This window comes from Microtus ochrogaster, unplaced genomic scaffold, assembly GCF_000317375.1.
Source record: "Microtus ochrogaster isolate Prairie Vole_2 unplaced genomic scaffold, MicOch1.0 UNK33, whole genome shotgun sequence".
Taxonomy (NCBI): domain Eukaryota; kingdom Metazoa; phylum Chordata; class Mammalia; order Rodentia; family Cricetidae; genus Microtus; species Microtus ochrogaster.
This window is the reverse complement of record NW_004949131.1, coordinates 1,771,560-1,793,450: the sequence shown is the minus strand read 5'-3', so window position 1 is coordinate 1,793,450 and position 21,891 is coordinate 1,771,560. Positions and strand designations below refer to the sequence as shown.

At 42.3% G+C, this 21,891-nt stretch overlaps 1 protein-coding gene across 2 annotated transcripts in view; it reads right to left on the bottom strand.

Annotated features, from left to right (window-relative positions):
- The window catches only part of Cpne4 (copine 4), a 481,784-nt gene that overhangs the window by 27,201 nt on the left and 432,692 nt on the right, over positions 1-21,891 (bottom strand). For both annotated transcript variants that reach the window (XM_005368465.3, XM_026789948.1), the window contains exons 8-10: positions 18,825-18,923; positions 14,319-14,405; positions 13,256-13,315 (exon numbers count right to left, since the gene is read on the bottom strand). In XM_005368465.3, coding sequence (XP_005368522.1) covers positions 13,256-13,315; positions 14,319-14,405; positions 18,825-18,923 — 246 coding nt within the window. The remainder of the gene's footprint in view (positions 1-13,255; positions 13,316-14,318; positions 14,406-18,824; positions 18,924-21,891) is intronic.

Sequence of the window (21,891 nt, the reverse complement as noted above, 5' to 3'; positions counted from 1 at the left end):
CTCTGTAGACCAGGCTGGTCTCGAACTCACAGAGATCCGCCTGCCTCTGCTTCCCGAGTGCTGGGATTAAAGGCGTGCGCCACCATCGCCCGGCTCCAATACTATTCTTTCTGATAAGGATAGTTGCAATTTGGGATGCTTTGTGTTTCTGTATTAAGGTTAGTATTTTTCCCTTTTTCTGTGAAGAAAAATGTCATTGGGATTTTTATTGCATTGGATGTATAGATCTCTCTCACTGCCCTCGTCCTACTTGCAACCTTAATTCTGACAGTCCATTAGGATAGGGGGGGTTTCTAAGTTTTACTGTCTTCTTCAATTTCTTTCAGAGAGCTTTCCCACCTCTGTTGTTAGATTTTTCTTAGTTGTCTTATTTATTTTTAACCTACTGTCAATGGTATCCACCCCACCCTCACTTTCTTGTTGTGAAGTATAGAAAGACCACTGGTTTCTGTGCATTGATTTTTGTCTACTGTTATTTTGCTGAAAGTGTTCATCAGGCCTAAGAATTTTCTGGTGGAGTACCTAGGGTCTCTATGCTAAGTACAGGACCATGTCATTTAAAATTGGAAAATTTGACATCTTCCCTTCCTCTGTGTGTCCCGTTCATTGACTTCTCTTGTCTTAGTGCACTAACTAAGGTTTCAAGACTGTATTAAAGAACAGTGGGGACCCTTACCTCTAGAATCAAATGTCTAAATTTTATCCATTTACTATAATGTTGGTTATAGGGTTGTTTTATAATAGCCTTCATTATGTTGAATTATATTCTTTTCAGTCCTGTTTCTCAGTACTTTTATAATAAAAAGTTTGGGTTTGTCAAGTTTTTTTTTGGCATTGATCATGTGATTTTTTTATCTTCAAATCTAATCATTTGCTGATCATACTTTCTGATTTCTGCTTGTTAAACCAATATTGCTCCCCTGGGTTCAAAACAACTTGGTCATGGTGTGTACTCTTCTTAATGTGCTCTTGAGTTCAATTTTTGAGTTCAAATTTTTTTTTTGAGAATTTTTACAGCATGTGGCTTGTCCAGTTTGGCATCAGGATGACACTGGCTTTTTAGAATGAGTTGGTAATGACCTTTGCCTTCCTATTTCAGAGAACCCTTTGAGAAGCATTGGCATTGGCTCCTCTTCAAAGAGTTGGTAGAATTTAGCAGTGACTACCTGGTCCTGGGCTTTCCTTTGTTGAGAGATCTTTCTAGTACTGCTTTCATATTGTTTATGGATCTTTTGGAACTGGAGTTACGGACGGGTGTGAGTCACCATGTAGGCACTGGGACTTGAACCCAGGTCCCCTGGAAGAAAAGCTAGTTCTCTTAACCACCAAGCCACCTTTCTAACCTTAAAAGAGGTCAACTTTTTGATAGAGTCTTCAGATGGTTCTTTATCAAATACTTCTTAACATTGAACACTTAAAGCCCAGGGTGTTAAAGTGAGAGGAAGCATCTCAGATTTCCAACAGTACCACCATCAAAATAACCCAGCCAGCAAAGACCTCTCAAAAACAGTTTAGCTTAGGGTGGGGAAAGTTACAAAGTGATGTCACGGGAGAGAGTAGAATGCTTATGTTATATTGTCTTTTCTTTCTGTTCATACTACAATAGAATGTGCTTCCTGGCTCCATAACAATAAGAAAGCTCTCTTTTTCTCATATGATCTTGGGGATTATAAGACAAGAATTATTTGGCTGTGTTATATTAGAAAATTCTATTACAACTAGTAACTGAGATGCTCCCTGGGCTTAAAAATGGGGCATTCTGGAAGGATAAAAAGCTACACTTAAAGAGTAATGTTGGTTGGAAAATATATTACTTTGTCTTAGGTTGTAGCCCTGTAATCAATTAAAATAAAGAATAAGCCAACTGTGAGTTACTTAAAACTTCCTTTGCTTTCTTTCTTTACTTCCTTACTTCTCTACAGGACTGTTAAAAATTAACTTAGCAAGGTTTCAAGTCTATTTTCAGAATAACATGTTCATGCTTGACAAGGAATATCCACTGATAAGATGAAAGAAGGAGGTGTGCGATAGGGAAGACCATGGAAAGAGAGTCACTACTCCAAGGTGCTCTGACCGTGAACAGTCGTGGAAAAGGAGGAATAACTCCTGCTAAAACTTCCCTCTGTACAGTCTGATCTATTGGCATTATTCTCCTACATGAAACTATAAGGTAGAGATTGTTGCTTATTTTATTAATAATCATGATGCCCAAAGGTGTTGAAGATCACATGGGTACTTTAGGGTGGAGTTGTGTTTAAAGCTGTGTCTATATGCCTCCAAAAACAATGCTTCATTATTATACTCTTCTACCTCTAAAGAGCATGCAAGTCTCTATTTAACATCCACCAGTAGATGGCCAGGATAAAGAAATTGTGGTGTATGTATACATATATACAATGGAGTCCTTTCCAGTCATGAAGAAGAATAAAATTATATTTTCAGCAGAAAATTAGATGACTCTGGGATCCTGTTCATTGTGCTAAGCAAAATAACTCAGATTTAGAAAGCCATACATTTTCTCTTGCCTGTGGATACTAGATTTTAGATAGATACATAGATTCACACACACACACAGACACACACACAGATGATAAAGGAACTGAAGTCAGACTGTCTTGGCAAAGGAAGATGACTATTAGCAGAATAGAGAGAGAAAGTCTGGTCAGTGATTTTGTCAAAATACAAACTATGAATGAATGAAAATATCTTTATGAAGCCAATCACTATGTACAATAAATACATGATAATATTTTCAAAAATCCTAATGTATGTACTGGGGTATAAATGTCCCCATTGAAAAATGATCAGAGGTAGAGAGACTGACAGGTAGGAGGCAGAATGTAACTGAAAATTCAGAGGAAGTGGTCTTGAATCAATTAGTTCTCTGTGATTAAGCAGTTGTGGAGGGACGGGAAGGACAATCAAAATGTGTATGGCAGATGGATAAGGATGGGAAGACCGTCTACTGAGGGTGGATGGAGGTGGCCCGGAAGAGACCTTAAATGCTCTATCTTTTGAGATGGGCTTCATCCTGAAAGTGAGAACCAACCTTCACAAAGAAACTCCCTTGAATCCAGCACTGTGATGCAAGCCAGAGATAATTGAAACCTCCATGACTTCTGAGCAGGAGACAGGAAGCACCCTGGGACCTGCTCATGAGGCTCTTGCCAGAAAAATATGGTCAAAATGCATGCAGACAATTCTAGAAAAATATCTCTAAGAGGAACATGCAAGAGGGGCTCAGAGACTGGGCGTGATGGTACACGCTGTTGACTCCAGCACTTGGGGAGGCAAGCTGATTTAGGAGGGTTATAAAACAAGGCCAGCCTGGGCTACGGAACAAGAGATGACATTTATCATACTATGGTAGGTCCCTGGGTTAGCTAAATTCAGCTTAGAGATCCACCATTCGCAACCTTTTTCTCTCAGACAAATTTTGGAGGCAACAGCTCCTCACAGATGCAACTGAGTTTAAAAGGTAAGCCAGGGCTATGGTGGTCAGGTGTGATGTCACCACTTTCCTTCCTACTGAGAAAAGCAGTTAAAAACTCTTGGAAACCCCAAGCTTGGTGTGATGACATCCACCTGTAATTGCAGTGCTTAGAAGACCGAGGAGGAGGGATTATCAGTTCTAGGCTAGCCTGGGTTATGTAGTAAGACCTTGTCAAATCAAAACCCCAGACCAAACAGCCACCTCTTCCAGAGATTATTTTGACATATGGCTATTACTGTGATGATACATTATCTGAAGAATAAGTCATTGGAAAACGTTGACAGCTTTTGTTGTTATTATGATTGTTAAAATAATGCTGAAGATTGAACCAGAGTCTCAGGCCTGCTAAGCCATCTCACTTCTGTTTACAAAACTATCATGACAGTATCCCTCACAATGGAAGGCATCCTGCCTGTGCCTTCTGTCTGTCAATGTAAGCTGCCAGTCAACCTCAGGTCTTCAGAACCTGCAATGTCAAGGGTATCATGTGACCGCAGACACGTATCAGTGGTGTGATGTGAAACTGGGAAATGAAATCAGGTAGAATGGATGGAGAAAAACCAGTGCAGAAAAGCAGAAACTGGAGACAGAAGTACCTCTCCTGTTCTCCCCAGGCAGGCAAGATGCTCTAGTCATGCTGCTGCCAATGGCTGGTGTCTGAGCCTGGGTGTTTCATCTAGATGGTGACATGATACACAGAGAAGTGTGTACCACATCAGATAGGAAGACATAGAATTTTAGCAAAGATACATTTAAAAATGATTTTTAACATATCTTAGAGCTGAAACTGGGGTGTAGCAAAAAACATGCCTATATTGTAAACTCCAAAGAACCCTGTTAAGTCATTTCTAGGACTCCTGCATCCTCAGGCTTGGAAGAACCTCATTAGTTTTAATAAACTAGGGTGGAACAGAGATGGTGGTGAGAAGGGGATTGTCACTAAACACATGCAGGATGGGAACCCAATAGGATTTAGTGACCTATTTCATGTGGAGCTGGATGTCTTAGGAGAAAGAAGAGGCAGGTTTATTTGTGGGTGAAAAGAAGCTAATACACCCGCTGGACAATAGACTAATATGAAGGCTGGGTTAGAAGGTTAGAATCGGGCTACTTGGTTTTAGTGGCCTGAAGCCACCCATAGGATTAGTACTTGTATCTGTCTATGTCCACCAGAGAGGCAGGGACAGGCTTTACAGCATTAGCTGGTGAAGAAGGAAATAAACCTGCAGCAGCTAGTATTTCCTGCAGTTGCCATACAGATCTTTCATCATGTGCCTATGGACAGTCTTAAGCACATAGCAGCTTCTTTTTTTCCTCTGCCCAGCAATTATTTCTAAAGTGTTCCTCCAGAAGCTGGAGATAAAATATCCATCTTCAGGAGGTGGCCTTCCACCAGGAGTTCCGTGCTCTTTAAAGTTAGCCATGGTGGGAAGAGAACGCAATGAAAGGTTAGATTTATTTTAGAAAGCAACAGGGGCGGGGGGCAGTGAAAGATGGGATTAAGTTGAGAAATAAAAGCCAGGAAATGACTGAAAATGCCAGTCTGTGGAGGTGGCTGCAGACACCCGGTTTCCTGAGTGCCAGCAAGCTAGCAGAGCTGGCGAGTTTTCATTTTCTGATAGAGAGCACTTAAGGAAACCTGGTCTTCTGGCTGGTGCACCAATCTTCACAGCGGGCAGCCCAGAGCAGGCTCCCGGGAAGCTGCTCACGTTTTGAAGCAGATGTGGGGAGCAACTGTGAAAACGGGGCATAGGAAGAAAGCTAAGCGCTCCCTGGATGCTGCCGAGTCTCTGGTGTGTGGAGTTGCTTCTGGGAAGGGGGTAAATGTGAAGACTGAATGCATCTTCAGACAATTTTTTGTTTTTTTACACCAAGCAACCTGCTCTTCAGATACCTGCCCAACAACACTGGACTAACTAGTCATTTGGTGGAATCTGTTGGACACAAGCCGCTGGGTTGCAGAATTTAGTTACTTGCTGAATCTTTTATTACCTGGACCCCACATGTATATGGTCACATTCTGAGGCAGCTATAAAAAATTAGACACAATTCAGACTTATGCAATAAGCCAGGTAATAGGAGATGCAGACTTTGGTCTTTTTTTTTTTATTATTTGTGATAAGCTAAACTCTTGTTTTCTGTTTCCACAAAATTCCACAAGGCAGTCATGAAAAAAAATTTTATTTTCCTGAACCCACTTGGCTCTTTCTTGAAAATGGTAAAACATTTGTCTTCTCTTCTTATTGTACCCAGGGTATGTGTGAGCAGGTAGGGCTTAGTCTTGTATCTCAGAGTCTACCAGTATTTAATATGGGGTCTAAAATAAAGATTTAGAAGCTTAAGCCACGATACTCAGTAGCTATAAGCCATGTTAAATGTGCTAGAGTAAAAAAAGATTTTTCTGACAAAGTCTTGAATAAATAATCCAGGCTTCCGATTTGATGGTCAGAGTGGGAGAATCCACATTTGATGTGGGATTTCCCTCTGTATGCTATGATTACCATTGATAAATAAAGGGACTGCTTTGGGCCTATAGCAGAGCTGTAGGGGAACAGAGCTAGGTGGGGAAAACAAAGCTGAATGCTGGGAGAAAGGAGGTGGAGGCAAGAAAAGCTATGGAGCTGCTGCCAGAGTCAGATGTGTTGAAACTTTGCTGGCAGACCTGGTGGTGATGCACAGATTCATGGAGATGGGTTAAATTAAGATGTAAGAGTTAGCCAGTAAGAAGCTAAAGCTAATGGGCCAAGCAGTGATTTAAATAATATGGTTTCTGTGTGATTATTTCAGGGCTAAGCAGCCAGGAACTAACTAGCGGTCTCCCTTCAACACACATTCAGCTTCATATATAATACCATATTACTAAACACACTGTAAAATCAGAAGGAGGTGGAAAATAGCATCTTTAATTTTTACAACCACAAATCACACAAGTAGCTTTACAAAAAGATCAATAAAAATGGCTGCTCAGGATTCTATAGCTTAGGAGGTGATTTTTACTTCTTTTTCTACCAGTTTTATTCAATGTTTCTTCCATCCGTTTGGGTCGTTTACAGATGATAGAGATGGAACTGGGCCATGATTGCAAGGGCTGGGGTACCCAAGGGCTCACTGCTAGAACCTGGCCAGGGCTATTTTACTGCTTCTTCCCATTGTGGAAGAGAGAGGGGCATGAGTAAGAGTGAACATAGACACATTCTCTTTTATAATTTGAATTATAATTATACTCTACTCTAATTTACCAAGAGGGTAAAACCCTTATGACCTATAAACCTCCAGAGAGATCCTAGAGCTCACTTCCCAATTCTGTTGCTTTGAGGGTCAACATGCTCCCTAGGGACACACTCAAATATAATATATGTGTATGTATATGTATATGCAAACATATACCACTCATAGAGACATGCTTCATGAAGATCTATTGTATAGCTGTAGTCACAGAGTCTTTCTGGTTTTCTTTTCCCTTGGTGCTATCATAGACATGGCTTCCTCTGATTACCTAGTCCTTGAAAGTATAATTTAAAATGGCTTCATCAGAGTCCACTTAGATTAAGTACTGTAGTTTACACAGGCGTTATTTTACTGTTGAACATTTAAGCTGTAAAATTCCTATCTGTGGAAATCTATGTGACAATGAACATTTTTATGCATCTATAAAAGCCACAGCTTTCAAAGGAAGCCTTTAATTCCCCCACCATCTCCTTTCCAAGCACTGCACAGCACCTGCCTCTTCTGCACTGTCTATAATTATATTTTGTCTATGAAGTTCTCATATCTTGTTTTATTTTTAGCTGCAGTGCCATGTGTCAAACCACATGCCTCCCTCTGTTATCTGCTTCACCCCCCATTCACCTCCTCCAAGGTTGAGACACCATAGTTGATCTTGGTGTTTATGTCTCCAGGATTCTCATGAGGCATATATAAAGCTTGTCCTCAGGGTGATCTCAATTTTTCACGGTCGTGTGTACATCAAGTGTGCACATTATCTACTGACATAATATAGGTTGTGCATCAGGTTCTCAAATGTTCTAAAATGACCAAAAATGAATTGTCGACTCAGGCTTCTTTAACATCGTTTGTCTTTCTTGTATTGCAATGCTAGGGATTGAACCCAGGACTTTGACACTTCAGGCAAATGCATGTCTCTGAACCACACCACAGCCCCACAGAGCATCTTTGCCTTGCTTCACTTCTCTGCTTATTGCCTGACCCTAGCCCAACGCTGCTTCTCTCTGACTCTCAAATTTCCATCCTCCCTTTGTTGTTGATGTTCTTGAGTTCACACCTATGATGCTCTTTCTTTATCTTCTGTTTACACACTAACACAGGGTCTCTCTGTTGCGGGAGGTCCTTCCGCTCCTCCAGCCTATAGCCGCTGAGATACCAGCCCATTGGGGCGTGGTCTCTCTCCCTTTAAAAAAGCGGCCACTTCCTTCTCTCGCTCTCTTCACTTCCTGCTCGGCTGGCGACTAGACTCCGTTCGTGGTTGTACAGAGGGCTGACGGTGATCTGTAAGTTTTTTCCCCTTTAAATAAATACTACCCTATTAATTATAATTCCAAACTGCTGTGGCATTGTTTGTGACTTACGCTAACATCTCTCACCTTATTCTGCTGAAAGTGTTCTGCTAGAGATGACCTATGCCTGCTCACCACATCCCTCAGTCCTTGCTTGTTCTCTTTCCCTCTTTTCTTTAACACTTGGAATTGTTCCCATGATCTTATAACTCCCCTATCCCCTGGTCATTTGAGTTTCTGGACTTTCTGCTTCTTTGCTATCTCTTCTTTTGTCCATTGAGGACTTCTGTGACTTCCTGTCATTGGGTCCCTTGTCTTTATTTATTCCCTTTGTCTATCTCATCCAGATGGAGATGCATGCATTTACGCCTGTTTCTTGGAACTGAGACTTGCATTTTTGTAGATGCTATCCATGGGGACATTCAAACACACTTCCAACATCCCCTTAAGCAAATCCATCCTTTTGTTTGTAGCTCTCTTGCATTTGTCCATGAATAACACTGCCTGGCTTTGCTAGTCAGGCACCAAGTCCAAGTCATCCTAAACTCATTGGCTTCCAAAATTTCTTCTTTGTATCCAAGACCCAGACTCAGTACCTTGCTTTCCACATAGCCCTTTCTCTTGCTGCCACACTAGGTCACCCTCTTGTCACCTTCCATTAGATTTGTTGCATCTGCTTTGTGCTCCATTTTCCACCCTTCTCCACTACCATCAGTAACTTTTGATAAGTGGTATGTGGTCAACACCTCTGGATTCACTTCTCGAAAACACATGGCTCTTGTTTCTTGTCCTGTTCCTTATCTACTTGAACATTTCATTATGCACAAAATTACCTCAACACTCAAATCACCTCAACTTCTGATCCAAAGCTATCTCTCAACACACCCTTAAATATACTCTGCTGTTCATTTTCATAAAGTAAGCTTCTAGCAATTTTCATTTGAATTCACGTACATAAATGCTTAGTTCATGGGGGTGGTTTCAAACCAAATCCCTAGGGTTATATTTATTCATGCTCTTTGTTCTTTCAGCTAAAACTGATTATTTTTTCTTGAAAGTTTAGGGTTAAGTAATAGTATTTCAAACAGTCTGATGTTGGGAGTGGTAAACCTGCTTTACCAGAGTCCCATGGAAGTCATAAAGGCTGCTCTTAGCCATTTGTGACATGTCACGCCAGATGCTCAGAGTCTCTCCAGAAAATAGCTCACTCAGAAGAGGTGACTGGGCAGAGTTTAATAAAGAGATGGCACACAAATGTATGGGAAAGGGTATGTAAAACCAATCATAAAGGGTGGGAAGGACAGTTTCTAGAACTCAGCAAAAAGAGTATGAAGGACAAGGCATGTGTTAGGAACAGTGACCTTCTGTGGATGAAAAAGGTCTCTGTGTTTCCAGCCTGGGAAGTGAAAATCTAGAGAAATGAGTCTTCTGTGTTGCTTTTCCCTTTTGCTCTCCGACTGGTGCCCGTCAAAGGGCAAACCCAAGAAACAGCTAAAAGCAGGGGTATCTGGCTAGTACAGGTGCTTGGGGTTCAGAAGGGGTGGGAGGGAAGGAAGAGTCCTTCACTGCAGGATGAAATGGAGAACACCTAGAACTTTGTGTCACTTCTGATCCTTGAATATCACTCTCCAGGACCTGAGTTTCTCAGGACTAAAGCTACTGGTCTTGCTCAGCAGCCATGGCTGCATCATGAGCCTATGAGCATCTTTGCCTCAGGGTGATGCAGGGGTATAATGACTTTCCTCCCTCTTGTGTCTGCCCTGCCATCTCCACACCAGGAAGCCCTCCTCCCCTCACTTCTCAGGTCTCTGCCACCCCTTTTCATGTTGCAGGAAAGTTACTGGGTGAAACATAGGCATTATCAAGCCCAATTAAACCACATGCTACTTTTAATTAACTGCACTACAGCTTAAAATTTACATCAGTTTGTCTTATGAAAGCAGTAAGAATTTTATACTAGGAAAGCTGGCTTCATTTTGGAAGCAAATGCTGTTGGAGTGATGGGTGCATTTTCTTGGACCAGCATGCAGAATTCTCACTCTCCTTTGAGAGTCTAACCTGAGGCTCACAGAAGGGTTTGGTGGTGGAACTCTTAATGGCCTAGCCCCTTCCCAGTGTTACCTTACATTCTCCTCTCCTCATTTTCTGCTCTGGACTGCTATCTCTGCTCATATCTCCCACAGGTCTATCAATTGGCCCCAGAGAAGATGGGAAATTAGGACTTGGGTGATGTTGATGACAAACACTGAGGTAGCCTCTACCCAGCTGGGGAAGGTCAATAAAGTGAAAAAATTGAAGAACATAGAGCATGAAAGGCAGCTTCCAAAGTCAATCAGTCACAGGCCTCCCCAAGAGTGTAGACACTGGTTCCTCGATGAGTGGACGGTCACACATTCAGAATAACTGTGTGACACAAATTGGCTTTGATGTGGAAAAGGAGGACACAAGTTCAATAGGAATGAAAATGGGTTGAATTCGGGAGGAATTAGGTAAAAATGATCAAAATCCATTGCATGAAATTCTCAAAGAACTAATAAAATGAATCGGGATGTGGTCCAGGAAGCCTGTGGGGTAGCTGATGCTCTGCAGCACAGCTCCAAGGGCAAAGCAAGCCTGTGAAGGTTGAATAAGGAATTGTTCAAGAGCCTAGGATCTACAGAATCTAAAACAAACTGAAATCAATAGAGTTTTCCCTTGGAAACCTATAAATAGTTTTCTGACATCAGTCTTTTGCCTAATATCTTGGGAAACTATTTCAGGAACTCTCCTTGACAAATTTTCTTGCTTCACTACTGCCCTGTAGATAGACATAGATCAACAATAAGCCCATCACACAGGTGGTGTTGGGGGTGTGTGCCCACAGGACATGTTCTTGTTGCCTTCATTATATACCCATGTGCATGCAGGAGGGGAGGTGGCTCCATCACTGGAGAACCTTAGACTTTATAGCAGTGACCAGCTCCAACAAGCATTCCAAAGTAAATGGGCAATTCTGAGTTTAGACAGCACATAGGGTGATTTTTCCAACATTATAACAGAAAGAATTTATCTTAGTCAGTATTCTATTGCTGTGAAGAGACCCCATGACCACAAAAACTCTTATAAAGGAAAACATTTAATTGGTGCTGGCTCACAGGTTCAGAAGTTTAGCCTGTTACTGACAGTGTTAGAAGGATGACACATACTCTAACAAGGCTACGTGTCCTAATCCTTTAAATAATGCCACTCCCTATGGGCCTATGGGGGACATTTTCATTCAAACTACCATTTAAGTCTTTTGTTAAAGAGAACTGGCCCGTCAAATGGTCATCTGTCTCAATTCCTCTTTTTAATCCTATGACCCACTATCCCTGGTCCTGGGAATAAATGGATTTTGTCAATTTTGTTGTACACAAACACTTACAAAATTTAAACAACTCATTTTTTATGTTTTCCTCATGTGGTTGATTTGGTCACAAGAACTAAAGAGATCTCAGCTTCACAAATACAGTCCTGTAAGAAGATAGCTAAGTACAAATTCCATCTCTTCAATGTTATAATCCATATTGCTTTCCTGTGCATTCAGTACACCTATATTTTGTTATATGAGTATGTTCTTCCTGAAAGTTACATCTGCCTATATCTTAGAATATTTTTGAATGCCGAGTGAGTGAAGACAAGTTGTTCCAGGGCAGATGGATACAGTTTTTTTGTTTGTTTGTTTTTTTGTTTTTTGAGACAGGGTTTCTCTGTGGTTTTGGAGCCTGTCCTGGAACTAGCTCTTGTAGACCAGGCTGGTCTCAAACTCACAGAGATTGGCCTGCCTCTGCCTCCCAAGTGCTGGGTGGATATAGTTTTTGTGTGTGCATGTGTTTCATGGCAATCATGTAGAAGATGGGGCCCACATGTGTGAGTTGGTTTGCTCTTTCCACCGAGTGAAGTCCTGGAGAGCAAACTCAAATTCCTTTACCCACTGAGTCATATCACAGTCTCCTTCATTTGTGATTAAAAGAGAATCAACCATCTAAGCCAAGCACACATAGTAGTGTCTAAATCCCACAAGACCATGGATTACAAATAGAAGATGATCCTCAATTCACCTGCTGAGACTAGATACCCGTTCTCTCTCAACCTGATTTAACTTGGTCCTCTGGTCTTTGAGATTCCCTTTTCATTGCCTGAGAAAGCATTTGGATAGGTTTCCCTTGCTACTGCTCAGTGGGTTTGACAATGATGCCCATGTTCCAGTTACATGAACACAACTAAGGCATCTGTCTTAGCTCAGTCGAATAGAGCAGCATGGCTCTCTTCCTTTTCATCCTTCTGCCTATCCATGGGCTCTGACAATCTACAGCCTGCCTAGCATCTCATAGCTCATGTAGTTGCTTTAGAAAATGAAAGCACAAGGGGGGTTTTTCAACCCATCTGAGGTTGAGGAGCAGGGATCATACTCACCAGAAGGAGCAGGAATACGATATCACTTTCAAAACAGGGTCCCATGCCATACTCTAGAACCTAGAGTGGCTCCCAGGAGCCCAAGGTGATGGCCCCAGTTAGTTCCTTGGGCAGCTGAGGATATGGAACCTGAAATGACCCTATCCTATAGCAATACTGACGAATATCTTGCATATCACCATAGAACCTTCATCTGATGATGGATGGAGATAGAGACAGAGACCCACAATGGAGCACTGGACTGAGCTCCCAAGGTCCCAATGAGGAGCAGAAGGAGGGAGAAGATGAGCAAGGAAGTCAGGACCACGAGGGGCGCACCCACCCACTGAGACAGTGGGGCTGATCTATTGGGAGCTCACCAAGGCCAGCTGAAAACGCATGGGATAAAACCGGACTCTCTGAACATGGCAAGCAATGAGGGCTGATGAGAAGCCAAGGACAATGGCACTGGGTTGTGACCCTACTTCATGTTCTGGCTCTGTGGGAGCCTAGCCAGTTTGGATGTTCACCTTCCTAGACATGGACGGAGGGGGGAGGACCTTGGACTTTCCACAGGGCAGGGAACCCTGACTGCTCTTTGGACTGGAGAGGGAGGGGGAGAGGAGTGGGGGAGGGGGAAAGGGTGGGAGGGAGGGGGAGGGAAGTGGGAGGCTGGGAGGAGGCTGAAACTTTTTTTTCCTTTTCTCAATAAAATAAAAAAATGGAAAAAAACATGCTTAAGAGTTTGAAAAACTCGTGTCTCTGCATGTCCTCAAACCCAACACCATTCCCACCCGTTATTCCCCAAATAAGAACAAACATAAAAACAACTTACTGTAAACTGGATTTGGCAGCCACCCATGATGTAGTCCAAGAAGGAATGCATCTTGTGAATCTACGTGGGAGAGGCCTGGGTTAGTAACAGCATGATCTCTTTCCCTTCAGACTGAAGGTATGGGCTGCTGTGGTGGTGTGAATAGGTACGCCCCCCCCCCACCCCGGTAGACTCATGTTCTGAATGCTTAGCCTACAGGGAGTGACACCGTTAGGAGGTGTGACCTTGTTGCATGACAACAAGGAGTATGTTACTGTGGAGGCAGATTTTGAGGACTTATGCTCAAACTCTGCCCAATGTAGAACATAGTTCACTTCCTGTTGTCTGCAGATCAAGATGTAGAACTCTCAGCTTCATCTCTAGCACCATGTCTGCCTGCATGCTACCATGTTCTCCCTGCCACCATGAAGATAATGGACTAAACCTCTGAAGTGTAAGCCAGACCCCCAATTACATGTTTTTCTTTGTAAGAGTTGCTGTGCTCATGGTGTCTCTTCATAGCAATAGAAACCCTAACTAAGACATCTTCCAGGTAAAGAAGGGAATAAAAAGATATCTGTGGAGGGTTCTTCAATGTCCATACGGATGGGCCCAGGACTTCTGCAGATTCCTACCCTCTGCTCCCCTTTATTTGGGCTTATCTATTGCTTTAATTGACAACTACCTTTGGGCTGAGACCTAAACCATGTTTTCAACACTCCTTACTATTTTAGAACAAGGAATGCCTCATACTTAGTCACTCTTCCCCACACCATTTGAGTATCTTTCTTGAGCACTGCCCTGTGCACAGAAGGGCCTGAGCTATTACCTCCACTTTGCTGTTCTTTTGGGCCAGGACTGTCTCTGGGAAGGGGAAGGTAGTACTGGGCTGTCACAGCTTCTAGGCCATTCATAATCTTATTTCATTTCCTTTGTCTGGTGCTACATTGATTTTATGAATTTTGTCTTAGAGAAGGTCATTCTCTTGTAAAACTTCTTCCCATTTGATCATACGACTTGAACTTCTTCCCCAAGACTACTCTAGCATTGTGCTCCTGGCAGGGATGGAATTACACATACATACCTTACACTGATTCAGAATCACCATGCCTGAGTTCTTGTAATTCTTCTTCTTGGCCTTGTACTTGGGGTTGATGCATTCCCACTGTACCTACAGCATAAAGGGTCACATGTAAGTGAGTTCCTTACATGTAAAGAAGTCAAGTCTTTGAATGAGGTCAAGCTTCTGGGGACAAGCATGTGGGGGAACTGGATAGCTGGAACGTGGCCTCGAGGTGGTAACTCTGGCATTGGCGAAAATGGCAAGGGAGAGCAATTGACAGAGACCAAGGCACCTGGTGCATATCCATGCCTTCATTTTCCAGCTATGTGTCCTATCCTGGGTTGTTTGACACTTCTGTACCTTGGATTTCTCTTCTTTTCAGCTGAGTTCATGGTCCCTCAGTTCTGAGCCTTTCCCTAGGCTCTGACCCCGGAGGACACTTCATGAAGGACAGAATCAAAGCTTTGGGAAGGACCGAGAACTGAGGAATTAACTGGTAACTGTCTAGAACAATTTTCAGCTCTTCCAGACTACAGAAGATTTCATGAGGCAGAAGTAATTGAGAGTCAAGCACTCAACATTCCCTGGACGTTTCTGTTCATGGTCCTGAAGGAGATGGACCCTGAGTCCATCCACTTGGGATACAAAAGTTTATTCTTGACAATCAAAAAGAAGGAGCTTTGAAGGAAGACATAGCAGGCTACACTGACACTTCATTGGCCTCCTAGTGACCTCAGTGCCCATGCACTGGTTATATGACTTGTTTTGGCCAATGGGACACTAAAAATGTTGTGAGAATAGATGCTAGAAAAACACCATTGTTCTGAAACTGCCTTTTATTGCTTGCAAGTTTTGTTCTGCCACTTTGTAAAAAAATTTATACATTGCAGGATAAAACCTCCACCACCACCTCTGCCTCTAGTGCCACCACTGCTGTGACCACCACCACCAACATAACAACAAAAACCAGACATCACATGGAGAGCTTCACCAGCCATCTCTGCTGCTTATACACAAAAGCATGCAAGTTTCATGGCATCATAGGAGGCACTATCCTAGGTTGTAGTAGGAAGAGGGAGCTTGTTTGTTCCTGGCTGTTCAGCTCCAAAATAACCACATAGAAACTGTATTAATTAAATCACTGCTTGGCCCATTAGCTCTAGCTTTATTTAACACATTTCTATTAACCTGTGTTTTGCCGCATGGCTGTGGCTTACCAGGTAAAGTTCTGGTGTTTGTCTCTGGTGGGGCTACATGGCTTCTCCCTGATTCCACCTCCTTTCTCCCAGCATTCAGCTTAGTTTTTCCCACCTAGCTCTACTCTACCCTATCACAGGCCTAAGACAGTTTCTTTATTAACCAATGCTGTTCACAGCATACAGAGGGGAATCCCATATCCCTGGGTGAACCAGACAAAATTGCCAACCAAGAAAACGTGAAGTAATAATGACTGTTTTCAGGTAGGAAGTTAGTGGGCAATTAACAGCAGATAACAGTAGTGCCTTACCACCCAGGAGGCCGCGGGCGTGACTCTGAACCACTTCCCTGGTGACTCCGAGACTCACACATCCGTATTATCACTCTAATGACCCTCTCCAGCAGGGTCCTGGGGTTGCCCTCTTATTTGGTGCTGCAAAACTTTCCCTTGATCTCCTCAAACTAAAGATGCTTATGAGATACTCAAGAATTAATGAAGATTAGTTAAGAAACTACCCTGTTCTGTCAGCATGCTGACCCAGGCAAGGAAAGGGAGGCTGAACAATGGGGCTCCTCTTTTTCCCTCTGTTGTTGACACTGGGTTCTCAGGTTCAAGGCTTCCGCTCTCCTGTCTGTCAGCTCTCCCTATTTACTCAACACCTTCATTCAGTTTTAACCATTTCTCTTTGATGGAACCTAAAACACCTTTTCAGATAACAATCCTCTATGGTAGTTCCTCTAAAACCTGATTCTCTGACTTTCGTAACCAACTGGGCCTCTTCCACAAAACTTCCCTTCTCAGGATCATTGCATCGTCCTTTCCTTCCCTCCCATTCCCCATCTCTCAACAAATCTTATAGTTCTTAAATCTTATTACTTTCGTCTCTGTCCAGTGTCATGCAGTCCAGGTCATTATCACATCTTGTATCTTGCCCTACTATGGTAGTGGGTGCCTAACAAAGTACTTCCTCTTTTCTGTAAATGCTTACACACTAGACAGCCCCCCCCGTGTGTGTGTGTGTGTGTGTGTGTGTGTGTGTGTGTATGTGTATGGGTGCACACATATGTACAGGCCAGAGACCCATCTCAGGTGTTGATCTTCAGGAGTTATCCACCTTTTCTTTTGAGATATGATCATTTATTGGCCAGGCTAGGCTGGCCAGCTGATAAGCCTCAGCTACCTTCCTGTCTTCACCTCCCTAGTGCAGAGCATGCCACCATGCCTGACTTTCTAACATGGGCTCTGGTGATCAAACTCAGGCCTTGATGCTTATACAGCAATCATTCTACCAACTTAGGGTTAGGCTGAGCTATTGCCCCATGACTGCAAATACAATACTTTAGCAAATTCAAACTAATTTGACCTTTTCCAGCATCACTCAATGAAACTTTCTGAATTGATGGAGATACCCCATGTCCTCACCATCCAATATAACAGCCACCAGTTGCATGAGGCTACTAAGCACTTGGAGGGGGTGCTAATATTACTGACAAGTGGATCCAATAACATAGTCACGTGATTGGTGGCCACTGTACTACAGATCACAGTTTGAATATGTCCTTTTAGCATTCAGGTGATGCGCTTAGAGCCAGCTCATCCTGGCCCCCGCTATCTTGACCACTTTCCATGTAAGGTCACCTCATCCTCTCTATACCTGTTATACTGGTCACTTTCCATGTTCTCAAGCACACCAAGCTCTTTCCCACCTCAGTACCTCAAATCATTCTTCTCTCTTTTCCCTTACTCATTGCCAGATGGGCTTCTTATCTTTAAAGGATCTGAAACTAAATTTTTTTTTTTTTGGTTTTTCGAGACAGGGTTTCTCTGTGGTTTTGGAGCCTGTCCTGGAACTAGCTCTTGTAGACCAGGCTGGTCTCGAACTCACAGAGATCCACCTGCCTCTGCCTCCCGAGTGCTGGGATTAAAGGCGTGCGCCACCACTGCCCGGCCCTGAAACTAAATGTTACCTTTTACCTTGTAACTCATTTTGTAACTAAACTGTTTTTTTTTCTAATTTTTAAAATAATCACATAGATCTATATATATATTGATAGGCATGTGTGTGTGTTTCTGTGTATGTATATATATGCACATGGGAACGATCCATGCACATATGTAGATGTCAGAGGATGACTTACAGGAGTTGGTTCTCTCCTTCCACTTTTTGGATCCTCGGGGATCAAGCTCATAGGCTTGGTAGCAAGTACCTTTACTGCAGGAGCCAGCTTCTCAGTCCTGTCTTTCTTTTCTAAATAACACCCTTCACAAATTGTAAATTTTTTTTTTAGGTTTTTGTTTATTTGGTTCATATTTAGACTCTACTTTGGCTCCTATCGGTCTGTTAGCTTCAGGAGAGAAGAGACAATGTTGGCATGGCTGGTCACTGCCCACCTATAGCCCGGCACAGACGATTTAAAATCACCAAAGAAAAGAATTGCCCCTGCCATATAAATGTGTCAGCAGAGGTGCAGAGCCTTGAGGTGGAACCAAATTCTCCTGGTATCTCCGGGATAGAGAAAAGTGCAGCGCCTTGCATTTCGTGGCCTCAGTGGGAGTTATAGATTTATCTCTGTTTATCTGGAAGCGTGTAGGCTTGGTGGTCTTCAGTCATGATGAATGTTAGAATTCTACTTTCAATGGCCTCTTGGGAACCGAAGGATGAAATGTTTCCCCTCCTTATTGATTTGACTATTTCTGTTTATAGAGGAGAGCAGGATGCAGCTTTATGAGACACTTTGGAGCTGCAGCAGGTGGTGTTGGTAAGCTGGCATTGACTTATTAGCTCGAGAGGGCCTGACTCTGTACGTTCACTGCAGCAGCAGTTTCTCTAAGCTGTGTTCCTTATTATCCAGGGAGTGATGGCTTATCATTTAGTGTTGACTTTAATTGTGGCCCTTGGGAAAGTAATGCTACTTTTCGAAGATTGCATAGCTAAAGGAAATTAGGCATTTATTCATTGAACCACTCAATGAATTGAAATAGAGAGACTTCTATTTCAGGGTGATGTCTTGACAAGGTCACAGAATGGTTTTCATTAGGATTGTTCTAGAATCATATCCCACAATCCTCCATTTCCATCAGACTCAATCATGGAAGATTTGCCTTTAGAATTTCCATTTTTTTGGTTGTTTTTTTGAGACAGGGTTTCTCTGTAACTTTGGAGCCTACAGAACTAGCTTTTGTAGACCAGGCTGGCCTCGAACTCACAGAGACCAGCCTATCTTTGCCTCCCAAGTTCGGGGATAAAGGTGTGTGCCATCACCATCTGGCTAGCATTTCCATTTTTAGCTAAAGGTGCATTCTAGAGAGTGTCTGGGATAACCGCCTACCTGTTTCCCTTCCATGGCTCCTCTCATCTCCTTGAAGGTGGAGGTGAATTCTCCGATAAAGTCATGCTTGCCATTGGAGTCCCAATCCCACACTATGCACTGTAAGACAAAAAGATGATTGTTTTCCCCTAAGATTTTTATCACAGCAGCTACAGGCAGAGTGAACTTTATGAGAAGGAGTATATCAAAGCTGTTTGGTCTGTAATAAAAGGTTGATGTAATATCCCATCAGTTTCTGTAGTGCTTTCCTTGTCTTTGTTAGCGACAACATCAGTCACTGTGCTAACCTAGCAGTGTTTTCAGAAGCCAGTGAGACCCAGAGGAGAAAGTTGTGACCAGCTGGAAGGGCTTTCTAGTGAATGTCAGCCTGAGTCTTGAAGGTAGTTGTCTGGCCTCCAATTCAGATGCCTTTTCTCCCTAATTATGATAAAAAATATTTTAAGACCATCACAGATAATCTCTGGTTTACAGCCAGAGAACATATCTGAGTTCATGGAGTCATAGCTTTCAGAACAGTGGCCTGTTAGTGATTTTGAGTGAATGGCATTATTCTTATTTTTTCTATTTTGTGGATGATAAAAGTAAATGCCAACAAAAGCAGATGAAAAGGTCAAAAAGTGAAAGCTTTAATGGCACCTTCAAGAGAAATGGATGGATAGCAATGACCAATAAATAAGCCACACTGTTAAATAGCACACATTCATCACCCAGTTGTGGCTGTTCACATCTAACAAGAGAGATCCATCTACAACTGTTATGGTTAGATTCTGGGTGTCCTAGCAATACTTTCTATAGTGACTAGATTAAGTCAACAAGCTCTCTGATTGGCTGCATCACTAGATAATTAGGAACAAAGGAATATGTCCTACCCCCAGATACAGGCTTACACATTTAATTTTTTGTTAAGATAAATTGCACCTACATCCATGTAGTTACTACAAACTGAAAATGGCCTCCATTCCCAGTATTTTTCTTTACCCTCCCATGTCACACACCAGTTCTCTCCATGCTGTCTGCTACACATTGCTTGGCTCCACTCCTTCTCTTCTTTTCTATACTTCTTCTTAACCTGTTACTACAATAGCCACCCAGGTGGTCTCCTGGCCTCCCTTGTATTTCTCCATCCTCATGATCTATTAATTATGTTAATTACCTCATTTGAGTAAAAATGAGTATCAGCTAATAGGTCTTCCAATACCTTCCAGGATCTTTTTGCCATCAGCATTTCCAAATTTACCCCTTACAATCCATGCTTATGGTATTTTAAAAATAATTTTTAAACAATAAAAAGTGATGTGGGTGGAAATGTAAAAGACTTATTTTGCTAAGACTTTAATTTTTCTGTTTGAGGCATTGTGAAAAAAAAAACTAATTTCTCAGCTTCTCTCTCCTTAAGCATGGAGGATTTGTTAGATAATCCTTTTGCTTAGAAAATATTAATAATACTTTCTGTGAAAAAAGAATGTATCAGCGCAGATCAGAATGGAAGAGGCAAGGAACTAAATTGCTTTGCTGAAACAGTAAGGATAGTCTTAATTTTCCACTGGTAACTAGAGACCCAGGGATGAGGGCTGAGAATAATTCCAGAAGTTTTCACCAGAAGTCTGAACATGGGCTCCTGTGCATTGGGACTCAAGTGTGTTCCGAGACCCATGCATTGAAGCCCCATGTTTGGTCTCTACCATGGGTCACTAGTAGAACATGGTGTAACTTTCAGGAGGTTGGGCTAATAAGAAAGTTATGTGATGGGTTGTGCCCTGGAAGTAGATATTAGGATGTGTATTATTTTGTGTTATTGTTTTGTTGCTTTGATAAAGCACCATGACGGAAAGTGACTCATTTTGACTTATAGTTCCAGAGGGAGAGTCTGTAATGGTGGGGGACATGACAGAAGATGGGCACAGCTGTTGGAGCAGGAAGCTGAGAGGTCACATATTTATCCTCACACATGAAACGGAGGGCAAACTGAAACCAGGGCAAGGCTATATACTAATAAAGCTGCTCCCCAGTGATGTACTTCCTCTAACAAGATTCCACTTTCTAAAAGTTCCACAACCTCCCCAAACTGTCACCAACCAGGAACCAAGCATTCAAATATGTGAGCCTATGGGAAACATTTTCATTCAAACACAAGACCCTGGACTTTCTTCTTCCTTTTTTTTTCATTTCCTAGCCCCCTTGAGATGAGCAGGTCTCCTTGGTCATCTGCTCTCACCATGGTGAGACTTGGACCTTTGACTTGGACCCGAAAGCCATGGGCCTACTGACCATGTACTGCAGCTGCCAGAACTGCAAGTTAACAGCAATATTTTCTCTCACTGAGTTGACAACCTCAGGTGTTTTTGTCACAATGACAGAATATTGACTAACAGAGAGAATCAGAAAATGAGGTGGAATCATGAATATAAGACACCAGTGGTAACTTTCAGATAGGGAAGCTCTTGAACAGGAGCTGTGAGTAACATGTGTTTGGAAATGCCAACTGTCCAGCAAAGGATACAAAGTCAATACCCTAGCAGAGCCCTAGATGCTAATTAAAATCAAACTGCTTTCATGTAGAAACTACAACCAATGAAAATAAATTCTTCCTTCAAAATACCTTAGTAAAGATTTCAAGAGCTCCATTAAATACCACTTCATTTTTTATAATCCATCCTATATTATTTCACTATTCTTTGGTGAAGGGATTTTTAATGAAGTTCCTGATGTGTTAAAAAAAACAAAATCTTTCTTTTTAAAATTGGAAATGAGTGGAGAAAAATGTATAGCTCAATTAAAACTATAAAAAAGAAGAAAATTTATTGAAAATAGATTCTTTCCTCATACAATACATCCCAACCATAGTTTCCCCCACTGCCCCCTCCCAGCTCCCCCCACTTCCCCCTTTCTCCAAGATCTAATCCCCCTCCATTTCCTCTTCAGAAAGAGCAGTCCTCCAAGAGATGACAGCCAAACAAGACAAAATAAGACACAATAAGACATAGCAAACCCCTTCTCTCAAGGCTGGACAAGGCAACTCAATATTAGGAAACGAGTCTCAAGAGCAGGCAAAAAGAGCCAGAGAAAC